At 41.6% G+C, this 13,304-nt stretch overlaps 1 protein-coding gene across 1 annotated transcript in view; it reads left to right on the forward strand.

Moving 5' to 3' along the window:
• Positions 1-13,304, forward strand: part of ASB15 (ankyrin repeat and SOCS box containing 15) — a 35,101-nt gene continuing 21,797 nt past the window's right edge. The window contains exons 1-4 of the mRNA XM_073331705.1: positions 1-10; positions 8,245-8,380; positions 12,702-12,754; positions 12,840-12,971. Of these exons, the coding sequence (XP_073187806.1) occupies positions 1-10; positions 8,245-8,380; positions 12,702-12,754; positions 12,840-12,971 (331 nt within the window). The remainder of the gene's footprint in view (positions 11-8,244; positions 8,381-12,701; positions 12,755-12,839; positions 12,972-13,304) is intronic.

Here is a 13,304-nt window from a genome sequence, read left to right on the forward strand (position 1 = left end):
ATGCACTTTGGTGAGTTATTTACTTTATCGTACTTGTTCTACCATGTCACAGCTCTTAGCCACTGTATTAGCTTTTTCCCTTTTATTATTAATTATCATCATTGCAATCTCATACAGGATAAGTGGTAATGTTTAGAAAGACACTCTGGAGAAAATATATACCAAAACCACCACTTACCTGACCCCACATCGGCTGAGTCTGTGCTCCAGCAGAGTTCTGTGGTGACTGTGACCTAGTGAATTCTGAGAAATCACAGCAGAAGAGGAGTCTATTGTCCAAGCAGGTATTGACCTTGTGGGTCTAGAAAGAAAAAAATTATAATTTTATAATAATTTTAAGTGCCCGCTTAGCTTTTCTTTTAGTGCTGAAGTGGGGTTGGGCATGCATCGTATTTTTCTGAAGTGAATGGAATTTATGGTATGTTTTATTAAATTATTTGTATTTCTACAATGTGTGAAGATCCTGATCCTGCCAGGTAGTGAATGGTCTCAGTTCCCTTTGGAGTCAATGGGACTTGAGAGTATTCAGTACCTTGCGGGATTGAGCCCTACATGAACATCTACCCTATGTAAATTGTACCAAACCACTGATGGGGCCCTGTTCAAGGCACTTGCTATCTGTGGGCCTGATCCAAAGCCCACTGACATCAATGGTAGTTTTTCCATTAACTTCCGTGGGCTTTGATTCAGTCTCTAAAGGTATAAGGGAATAGAAATGGTCAGGAATTTTTTGAGCAAATGTTTTTTGTGAGAAAATGCCAATTAATCAAAACAAACTTTTCAAGGTAATGTTTCAGTTTTGACAAAACTGGATGGTCCAGGATGGAATTTCTGTATGTGTAAGGGGGGAGGAAGAGAGATCAAGAGACCCCCTCCACCAGCATCACCACCACAAGAACAGCCATTAGCCAAGGTCACTCACCTGGGGCGTAGGAAACCCAAGTCCTTGTTCCAAATTAGGCAGAGTAGTGGGTATAAGAGCCTGTTCATACAGATTTGATATAGCTAGGTTGCTTCATAGGCAGGTGGATATTCAGAAGTTTCCTGAAGGAGAAGGGAGGGCACTTGACATACATGAAGCCTATCCATCCATGGTGGAGTCTAGTCAAAGTGTAGGGAAAAGTGTGAAGGAAGGCACAACGTTTTATATTGCAGCCTAGTGTACATATAGCACCACTGAACTGTTCTCACTGGAAGCCGGAACTGATGAACACCATTCATTTTCTCATATTAAAGCTATAGAAACACCAGTGCTAAATAACTACATGGCTTCATTGTGAAAATTCCAAGTGAACTTGCTCTAAAAACTTCTCACTTTTTAGCTGTGTGTGTAGTGGGGATAAGTTAGAGTTGTGTGTTTTGGGATATACTCTATAAATTACTGGTTCATTACTTTTAAAGAGTCCCTACCCCCACTGCTTGCAAGGTATAGCTGTTCTTTACATCACAGTGTACATTTATTGGTTTCTTTGTATCTAGTTAACACATTTCAATGAGGCAAAAGGGATTTTTGTAGATGCCATTGAAAGTATAGAAGTAAATGTAAAGATGAGGAGGAAAATAAACCCAGGAGAGAACTTCAAATCAAGGATTCTCTTACATGCCAGCCAAGTGTACTTCCAACAGGATGGGATGAAAGGCAGAAGTTTAGTCTTAACTTTGAATGTTCTTGCTTTTGTGGATTTAAGTCAGGCTGCCAACTTTTAATGCTATTTGAAAATTTTTATGTGATTTAATCTATAATGCATTTACCTTGAGGTGCTCGTCCACATATTGACATATTTATGGATTCCTTAATAAGAGCCTGGGGAAGAGATTTGGAAAATACACTGTCAGTCACTTTACTTTGAAGGATTGAAAAATCCTTTGTAGTATCCTCTTTTGAAGTTCAACATTGAATTTCTTCCTCTTTTGCCTAACAAAGCCTGGACAATGTCAGAAAAAATATTTGTCTACCTTTTTCTTTTGTGCAGGATCAAACACCAAAGGCTTTGATAAACCTTTTTGCATTATGAGGAGTTTCACAACTTCTCTGGAATTCTTCTGTTATTAACAGTATGGAAGTGTTTATATTGCATTAGATCCTTCCAAGAATCTTGGTCAAAATCCTCGATCTTTACAGTCATCCTTGTTTGCACAGGGAATGAGCCTAGGACTTCAGGATTTGACTGCTTGAACAGAAATGTTACAAACAGTACCTTTTGCTCCTGGTTAAGCCTGTGCAATGGTGTGAAGGGTCTTGGAACATGATTCTGTACCCTGATGACCAGTTCATCAGATATTCAGCTGGTGTGTGAAATCTTTTTTTGAATAACTATGTTGAAGCCTGGCTCTGAGACACAAAAGCAGGGGGAGGAGACGCCATTAGAATATTTCTGTCTATTATGAGCTACATAAAGTCTGCTGAGCAGAAAAAAAAAAGATTTATGTGTCCACAAAAGCTATTTTTTATTTTTGGAAGTTATTGCTGTCAGAGCTGGCAGTCAAAGCAAAAGATGTGTATGTTTACCTTTAAAGGCAATGGGGCTGTGGTGGTGTTTTCACTTGCCTTCCGAGAGCCCACCCTCATGGGTGACGGCGCTGGCCAAGAGCCTTAGGTCTGAGCATTGGGAGAGGTGTGAATTCATGCTCTGTGCTAGCCTGATAGTATTGCAAAAGCCTGAAATTGGAGTCCTGCAATGATACTTTTAGCTTCTGAGTTATCTTGGCTCTGTGCCATGATTGATCCGGTTTTGTTTTCTCGGGTCTATCACAATATGATAAATAGTAAAGCATTTAGGTATGGGATTGTACCACTTGTGTATGATGTTTTAAAATCAATTTTTAGCTAAGTGCTACAATGCAAAACATCCGGTTCACAGAAGTCAGGTTAGCACTTCATGTGGGAAGAACTGCTTTAAAAAGTGACCGACAAATCATTCTGACAAAATTCCAGCAGCATTAGCAATATGCTGGATGTCCCCCATGGCCATTCTAGGAGAGGTAGTCAACATAATGCTCATTTAATTCGATGGATTAATATTTGTGTAGCACTGACAAAAGTAAGGCACTGTGAGAGTGCTAATTGGTAGGAGTGGTAGTTTAAGTTCCACAACTTCTGCTCCCTCTCAGCTAGGTCCCACTAATACAAAGACCAAACGTGCCCTAAGCTGTTGATGTCACATCAGTCACAGAAACCTTGATGGAACACAGAGCTGGCCTTCAGAGAGTTAGGTAGGTACATTTATTTGGTACAGTTTTATTTTGCAAAGTATTTAATATTTACATTTTGTTCCTTTTAAGATAAAAATGCCACATTTTAAACTTTGCAAAACTGCAGAATATAGTAAAAAGTGAATTTACCTGACTCCCTGCAGAAGGACAATTTTGCAATTGTTATTTACTGACAAGATTTATTATTTGATTTGATATCACTAGCAAAATGCAGGCTAAGGGATCAGAGTGAGAGCTGGAGCAGTGCCAGCACTAGACAGAAGCAGACTAAGCAATTGCGTAAAAGCCCAAGCATCTCAAGGGGACCCCTATTAATAATTAGTATGTGTTGTGGGGGAGGGGAGGGTCCAAAATATTCCTACTGAGGGCCCCTAATGGGCTGAGCTGGAAAGCCAGGTGGGGTGAATTCAAACTTGTGACTATAGTTAAAAGGTGCAGTATATCCCATTATTCATCCACGGAGACAGCCGACTGCCCACTTCCCCCCGCACCACCCCCAAACACACACACTTTGGTAACAGTCACTAAGAGCCTAACCCTGAGAGGTGTTGAACACTGCACTCACTTGTGTAAAGGCATTGTGAATGTCTAGACCCTCTCAGGACTGCAAAAGTAAGGGGAGCCCCAGATCTTCCACCTGCCCTGGGCAGGGGGCTGGGGTGCCCAAGAGCAGCCCCTGGCCCATGTTCCTGCCCTCTGGGCTCCCTGGGCAGCTTCTGGCCTGGGAAGGGGGACTCAGGAGGAAGAGGAGGAGCAGGGGGTGGGGGCCTTATGGCAAGGGGCAGGTAAGGTCCACCTCTCCCCTCCCCACCCCTTCCACTGGGAAGAGGCTGGCACCGGCCCTGAGCCTGAGGCAGGTGCAGAGCAGCGCCACAAGGAACCTGGGACAAATGCCGTCCTGGAGTCATTCAGCCCGGTGCTGGGACTTGTACTCTGCATTTTGGGAGTGTCCTGCCCAATTTGAGACAAGTGGTCACCCTCCCCTCCCTCACAATGGTTTTGCTCACAGTTCCATAGCATGAAATGGAGGTGTGACCCAACCACTTTTAAGCAGTAGTCCCATATTAAATCAGTTTGGTGGCTGCCACAGTGTCACTCCTGCCACATGGTTACAATGCCACTCACTGAAATTTGCCCCAGCTGCCCCTCCTTACGGGGCAGCTGCACCAAATTTCAGTGAGTGGGATAGTGGCCTGGCACACAGGGTCACAACATCACTGAAATGTGGCCTGGCCAACCCTCTGTCCAGATGGAAGGGTGGCCAAGTCAAATGGTGCCATCACCTGGCACACAGGGAGTCTTTTCCTGTACGGCAGATTGCAGCTGAGTCCGCCAAGAGCTAACCTCTTGCAGGACCAACTCGTGCACTATGTGGGTAAAAGAGAGGAAAGGCTTCCCAGTTGAGGGAGACGCACCTTGTAAGAGGAAGGGCGATGAACGAGTGGGGACTGGAGTGGAGTCGCTACTGTGAGTGGTGGAGACCGAAAGGAGCATCCCCTCTTTTTCCCCAGTGCATCTTGTGCATGTTGTGGGACCAGTGCATCTTGTGTCTATTAATGATACAAGATCATTCTGATGTTCTTCTGCACAATAGGGTCTTGTATAGTTCATAAATATTATATCTTATGCACAAGGACTAAACAAACTGGTGCTTAAATTTAGTCAAATACTGTTACATGAATCATTATGTCAAATTATTCACTGTGAATAATTTATTGGAATGAATTTAGATCCCTTTTGTGTTTGTGAATTATTCACAAATTGGTCATTACTTTTACAATTTTTATTTGTTTTTGGCAATTGTCATGAATAGCTAATTAAAACAAATTTTGGGTTATAGATATTCCTGATTTGGTCACACTGAGTGTTTGCTATTCACTATTCATGCAGTAGGACTGGCCATATAAGTCACACATTCCCTGACTGGATGACCTAAACTTTCTAAACAGGAGTCTCTTTTTATTGTTCACAAATTTTCATGAATATTTATTTGTAACTGACAAATCTATTGAATGAATAATAAAAAGAGCTTTTCCAAATGACATCCCATTTCAGATAGTGCTGGCAGGGTTTTCTTTCCGTCATTTTTGCAAATAAAAAATTACTTACCCAAATTTTCATGAATTATCAGAAAAAAGTGCTTGTGATCACTAGTTTTTATTCTCAAGAATAGTCGCAAAATATTTATATGATTTATTTGCCCATCTCTAATCATAGGGCCAAATTCTGATACCTTTGCTCACACAGAATAGTACTTTACTCCACAAGCAGTCCCATTTATTTAAATGCAGTTACTCTTAGGGGTTGTCTACATGACTAGCCAAGGTGCGAATCTACAGCTCACCAGCTTGCTGCACAATAAAATCCCATGTTACTGCTGGGGGAATTCTGCACCACTGCGTGCATGGATAATTAATGAGCTGCGCATATTTTTAATTTTTTGCACAGAAAAAACCTTCTGCCGGTAGGTTGCTGCAGTTCTGCCTTTTGCCTTCCAGAGGGCACTGTGGCACTAGAACAGAGCAGCAGGTCCCAGCCAGCTAGGGAAGAGAAAGAGCCTGCCTACTTCACCGCACCTGTCAGGCCAGGTCAGGAGACAGGGGATATGGGGAGACAGACAGTGTGGGGCTGCTGGGGGATCAGACAGTGGCTCATAAGGGCTAGTGTGGGAGGACAGACTGGGGCAGGGGATGAATGAGAGTGGAGGCACAGGGCCACATGGGGACGGGGGAAGGGGTGCAGGGCCACATAGGGACAGGGAGATAGCTGAGTGGGGGCACAGTGATACATGGGGGAAGAGGGTGCAGGGCCACACAGGGACAGAAGGGTGGCTGAGTGGGGAACAGAGACACATGGGGAGGGGGTGTAGACCACATGGGGAGGGAGGAGTGGGTGTCTGAGTGGGAGTGGAATAACACATGTGGACGTGGATGCAAGAACACATGGGAGTGCAGGGACACGTGGGTATAGGGGCAGATGTGCCTGACTGAATGGGAGAGGCTAGGGGTCAGCCAGGGTCTGCATGGGGGAAGCTCCCAAGTAATCTCTCCTAGCCCCGCCCGAAAACCTGTTCCATACTTTTCCCACCCATACCCAACAACCATCCAAGTTCACACTTAGGTTCCTTCCCAGCTATAATTTCCCTCTCCCTCAGTCCTCCATTACCCCTGACTGCCCCAAGCCTTCGCACTTCTTCTGAGGGGTGCGGGAAATATGGTTCTATTTTGTAGTTTAAATGAATTATTACTCAGAGTTCTGTATAAATATGCCTAGTAAGGAATCTACTTGTCAAAAAAAATTCCTAAATCTTTTTTGTCTGTATTGTAACAGACATATTTGCTGACAGGTATTTTGAAATAAATGACCAAAAATCATTGAAACTTGTGTGATTATATTGTGTTATTTTGACAAAATATGCAGAAGTTGAAAATGTGCACAGAATTTACAAATGTAGAATTATGTACAAAAATAACTGAATTCAAAAATAAAACAATGTACAACTTTAGAGCCTATAACTCCACTCAGTCCTATTTCTTGTTCAGCCAAACACTCAGACAAAGAAGTTTGTTTACATTTGCAGGAGATAATGCTGCCTACTTGTTCACAATGTCACCTGTAAGTGAGAAAAGGCATTCTCATTGCACTGTTGTAGCCAGCATCGCAAGATATTTACATGCCAGATGTGCTAAAGATTCCTACGTCCCTTCATGCTTCAACTACCATTCCAGAGGACATGTATCCATGCTGATTATGGGTTCTGCTCGATAACAATTTAAAGCAGTGCGGACCGATGCATGTTCACTTTCATTATCTGAGTCATATGCCACCAGCAGAAGGTTGATTTTCTTTTTTGGTAGTTTGGGTTCTGTAGTTTCTGCATCGGAATGTTGCTCTTTCAAGACTTCTGAAAGCATGCTCTGCACCTCATCCTTCTCAGATTTGAGAAGGCACTTCCAATTCTTAAACCTTGGGTTGAGTGTTGTAGCTATCTTTAGAAATGTCACATTGGTACCTTCTTTGAGTTTTGTCAGATCTGCAGCAAAAGTGTTCTTAAAATGAACAACATGTGCTGACTCATCATCTGAGACTACTGTAACATGAAATATATGGGAGAATGTGAATGAAATAGAGCTGGAGACATACAATTTTCCCCCAAGCAGTTCAGTCACAAATTTAATTAACACATTTTTTTTTAAACGAGTGTCATCAGCATGGAAGCATGTCCTCTGGAATGGTAGCCAAAGCATGAAGGGGCATATGAATGTTTAGCATATCTGGTATGTAAATACCTTGCAATGCCGGCTACAAAAGTCCATGCAAATGCCTATTCTCACTTTCTGGTGACATTTTAAATAAGAAGTGGGCAGCATTATCTCCTGTAAATGTAAACAAACTTGTTTGTCTTAGTGATTGGCTGAACAAGAAGTAGTACTGAGTGGTCTTGTAGGCTCTGAAGTTCTGTATTTTTTTGTGTTTGAGTGCAGTTACCAAAGAAAAAAAAATCTACATTTGTAAGCTGCACTTTCACGATAAAGAGATTACACTACAGTACTTGTATGAAGTGAATTGAAAAATACTGTTTCTTGTGTCATTTTTACAGTGCAAATATTTGTAATAAAAATAATATAAAGTGAGCAGCATACACTTTGTATTCTGTGTTGTAATTGAAATCAATATTTGAAAATGTAGAAAAACATCCAAATATTTAATATATTTGAATTCGTATTCTATTGTTTAAGAATGCGATTAACACTGTGATTAATTGCAGTTAATTTTTTGAGTTAATCGCTTGAGTTAACTGCAATTAATTGACAGCCCTAATTTAAACTGAAAACAAAGGGGCTTAACTATGATGTAGTAGTGTCTACATAGGGTGTTACTGTGCTGCAAGCTGATGCACTCAAATTCTGGACTGCTACATAGTGACTTGCCATGAATAAAAGCCCTCAGAGTGAAGGACCATTCACCATGAATAAGAGTGGCAGAATCTGGCCCCTAACAGTATATTTTTCGATTTTTTTTTCTTGACAGCAGCTCAACTTTCATATAAGATGATGGATGGAAATGAGGACTCTGTCGAAGACCATCTCACTGCTTATGCAATTCAGCTTAGTATTCAAGAATCAATTGAAGCCAGTCAACCAACATCTTCCCATTACCATGAAAGGTACTTTAGTAAGTCAGAAAGCACATACATGTGATGAGAATATAACAAATTCTTTCAGTGTTCTGGACAGTTGAAATTAATTTTTTTTTTTATGTTATCCTAGCATTTTAATTTTAGTTTAGCTATTTGTGTTTGTGTTTACAGCCAGGCACTCTATGAAGACATGACTGAATACAGCAAACCAAAATATAACTGTCTTCATTAGTTACATGCTAGTAAATAATCCTCTCTTTGAAGAAAATGGATGATGTACTCTCTGGGTATGTGTGACGGGTTGCCCCCACCCTCCGGGATGCCACCTGATGTTCTGGGGTACCACTAATCCCTCCTGTTCCATTCTGGGCTCCCTTACACTGTGCTGCTGAGTCAGGCCCTCAAGCAGCACACACAGAGGTAGGGACACACCCAGCTGCAGAAAGACACAGACACTGAAATAAGCACTGCATGGGTAGGCATCAGCTAGGGAATTGCCCAGTACTCAAGTGCACACCCCCACTGAATTGTAATTCCAAAATTGTATTGTCTTATGCTGCATAGAGGATAATACAGCGTAAGCTCATGAAATCCACCCCCTCCCTCAATGTGGAGGAAGATATGCACAGCTCCCCCCCCCCATTCCCAGTTGTGAATTCCGCAAACTGGTTTTAGAGACAACAAAAACAAGTTTGTTGACTACAAAGGATAGATTTTAAGTGATTATAGGGGATAGCAAACAGATCAAGCAGATTACCCAGCAAATAAAACAAAAATGCAATATAAGCTTAAGATACTAAAAAAACTGGTTACAAGTAGTAGTTTCTCACCCTAAATGTTGTTTTAGGTAGAATGCAGAGGTTCTTGCGGGCAAGCTGCTCTTGCTTGCAGCTTAAAACTCCAGGTATTTCTTTCACAGGCCAGACACCTTCTCAGCCTGGGCTCAGTCCTTCTCCCTGCCTCTCCCTTTGTCTTTGTTTCTTAGATGTTCACAGTAGTCATCCTGGGCAGGGATTCAGTGAAGAACGAACACTGATTATGTCCGTCCCTTGCCTTAAATAGGTTTTACATATGGCGGGAATCCTTTGTTTTCCAGTGTGGTTCCCTCCACCCCACCCTGCAGTGGAAAAATACTGGTATTCTATCATGGAGTCCAGTACGATGATCACATGACCCTGCAGTGTTGAAGCAGCCATGATTCAAAGGCCGTTTGTAGCATCTCAGGAAGGTGGGAGATTAGCATCTTCAAAGACCTGTATTTCTCCCTAATGGTCCATTGACTTGTCCCCAGCTAGCCAGCCAGACTGATTGCATTCTGTCTGGTGGGCATTCCCTGGTTGCAAATACTTTTATAGTACAGATGTATAGTCAATATTCCTAACTTTAGATACAAAAATGATACATGCATACAAATAGGATAATCATATTCAGCAAATCATAACCTTTCCAATGATCTCTTTCCTTATCTTGCACAAAACATATAGTTATGCTATAATCATATTATAACAATATTTCTATGAAGAATATGTGGTGTAGGGTCACAGTATGTCTACACTGCAATGTAAGCCCAGGGTTAGTAGAACTTGAGTTAACAGACCCTGAGTTTGTTAACCTAGTGCTTGAGCATCTACACTCATTTGAAGCACCAGGTTAGGAATTGTTGAACCGTGGGTCCCAACCTGGGGCTCCAGTATCTACATTGCATTATGCAGGTCCAAGTCCGACCACCCATATCCCAGACTTCCTAATGCCCTCTCAAAATGTGACTGCTCTAGCCCTTTGTTTGTGGTGCAAGCATGGGAAAACTGTACTGTCCACCAAACTTGTCTGTCTAGAGGACAAAGTCAGTCAGCCGTGGGATTGTGGAATACTTGTGGCGGACTCCCAGAGCACAAGTCCCGTAGTGCTGAGTCTACACTGCAAAACAATAGGTCTTGAACCCTGGGTGACTCAGGCCATATCTACACTTACCGGGGATTGAGGCATCTGTGATCGATGCAGCAGGGTTCAATTTAGTGGGTCTAGTGAAGACCCCCTAAATCAACCACAGAGCGCTCTCCAGTTGACTCCACTACTCCACTGGACCGAGAGGAGTAAGGTAAATTGACGGGAGAGCATCTCCCGTTGATGCAGCACGCTGTAGACACTGCTGTAAGTCGACCTAAACTATGTCGACTCCAGCTACATTATTCACGTCACTTGGAGTAGCGTAACTTGTCTACCGACTTACTCCGGTAGACAAGGCCTGAGGCTCAGACCTTCCACCCCGCTGGGGTCCTGGGTCTGGGCCCGGATTAATGCAGTGTGTGTGTGTGTAGATGGAAGGGGGTTTAGGCTTGAGCCTGAGTTCAAACCCTGGGATTACATTACAATGTAGACATACCCTAAGTATTCTGTAGTTATAACCACATTTAAAAAGGTTTTCTGGGGAGAATTCTGGCCAGCATGCAGAAAATGGTGTAGCAGCCACACTGACATGTATATTCTGTAAAAGAAACTTTAGGTCTTGATGGAGCACAGATTTATGCATATGATTAACTTTATGGATGTGAGTAGTCCCATTGATTTCAGGGTTGTCTCCTTAATGTGCATTTGGAATCTAGAGCTAAGAAGCTCAAGGCAAAATACGTGTCTGTGTTGGCAGGAAGAAAAGGAAGAGCTCTGTGCAAGGACTATTGGTTGCAAAGGGAGAAAACCTCCCGTCACTATAGTGAGTGTCTACTCTACACTGGAGCGCTATAATGCTGTAGCTGCACCACTGTAGTGGTTTAAGTGTAGACATAACCTAATTTTTCCCAATTTCCATCTCCGCTATCCCTTTATACTGAGCTGTAAATCAGTGAAACCCTTGGACTTTGGGTTAAAAGCATGAAACGTAATGTGGTAATACAATGGTACATGCTGATCTCTTTTCCAATAGGAAATCCCCAACAGAACATTCCTGCTGGCAATAAAAGGAACTAATCTTTACTGTCCGTAATGTCAATCTAAAATCCATCTTTTTTATACTTGTATATTTCCAATATCACTTATTTTCTTTTAAAAAACCCAGCATATTAGGAGTGTCCAGAATATAGTATATATATTTAGTTTTAGCAGTACAGTTTTATTTGTTTTTAAATTGTGAAAAACAAAATAATTGAGTTTTGCATTAAAGATATGGTTAGTATTTTTAAAATCATTAATATATATTAGCATAGATTGTTTTCTGTTTGAGTCAACTGCCCTCAGATATGACATGTAGATAGCATTTCTGTTGTAAATGTTGAATAAAATTTTCAAAAGCGCTTAAATGATTTAGGAGCCTACAGGTCCCATGGGCTTTCAATGAGACTTTGGTTTCTAAGTACGTACATCACTTTTGAAAATTGGTCTTCATTTTCTGAGTCACTAAGATGCTTTTGAAAATGTTACCTTTTAGCTACCTCTATTGATGAAACAAAACTTGGCTTTAATGGGAGTTGTATGGCAAAAACCGCAACATACGTTTCTGATCACTATAAATTGAAGGACTTTTCATAAAATGCTGCACAGTATTTGAAAATAAAGGCAAAGGCAGATAAGTGTTAATCGCCCAATTCAATTTATGACTTTGATCCTATAATGGGATCAATGGAACCCTGAGAAAGTAAGGGGCCACATGTGGTTCCTATTTCCTATTGCAAGATCAGAGCCTATTTCTTCACTGAAGCCTGTCAAACAGTGCCACTGTCCATTTCCATCTATGATTTGGCTGATTCCTACTATTATACTGTTGTCATATTATCTCAGGGTCCTGGCAGCCACTGGCGTTTTTACCACTGTATCACACAGATCTGCTCTGAATAGGTTTAAATGACATTGTTAAAAATATTTGCAACTGTCTTTATACATTGGAACTGTATAATATTAGCTGCAGAGGGAAACTTCAGAAAAAAGGCTAGCTAGACACAACCAAACAGACCTATTACTGGCCTGAGGCAGAGCCTAGGCAATGAGTTGCGGGTCATATAGAGGCCCATGTGCCACCCCCAGATTTGCTGCTTGACTTGTACTGAGCATGCTCACATGGACTAGGCAGGCTCAGTAACACTGCTGAAGTCAGCTGCCCCCACTTCTACAATTGGCAGGTCCAGGTCATCTTTGGCCTGAAGCCTGGGGTCCAGAATCTGTTCAAATTCTTATCCTGTATCTAACATTCCTGAGTACTCTGTCAGGTCACATAGTGAATCAGAATTTGTAACTGAGGTGATATAAACGTAAAGTTGAAAGCCAGTGGAAACAGGTGATTAAAACCACTAAAAATTGTGCTTTAATGTAACGTATCTATATTGTGTATACTTGATATCTTTTGTCATCCCTTCAACAGATTTGTACCACCCAGTGATCAAAATAGGAAACTTATAGCAGCCATAAGAGAAGGTACAAATATTGAAATGAAATACTCACTGTGCAAAGCACTGAGCTTGTCCTATTTTTTTCAGATATGCACTATTTTTTGTTTCAGGCCAAGTATTTGATCTTCAGAACTATGTGAAACATAAATATGCTTTGGATGAAGCTGATGAAAGAGGTTGGTTCCCACTTCATGAGGCTGCAGCTCAGCCAATTCAGCAAATACTTGAAATCATTCTGGATGGTGAGTGAGCTCAAGACACCCCACAGGGCTATGAGATTGGAAAGATACAAGACAAGGAGCAATAAATAGACAAACACAAGAATAGAATCAATAACTGCAAAAATGTATGAGAAAACCCTCCATTGTTGCATGGCTTGGTCAGTCACATGTGCCAAATTCTCTGCTGGTGTAAATTGGCACAGCTCTGTTGTCTTCAGTGAAGCTCCACCTATGTACACCAGCAGAGAGGTTGGTCCGTTTTGAATGACTTTGTTCAGAAAACTACAGTTATTCAGAGAAGAGCTGCATGATCTAATCACTGGCTACAATAGTCAACCATTGTGGCAGGACTAA

Source organism: Lepidochelys kempii, chromosome 1 (genome assembly GCF_965140285.1).
Source record: "Lepidochelys kempii isolate rLepKem1 chromosome 1, rLepKem1.hap1, whole genome shotgun sequence".
NCBI lineage: Eukaryota > Metazoa > Chordata > Testudines > Cheloniidae > Lepidochelys > Lepidochelys kempii.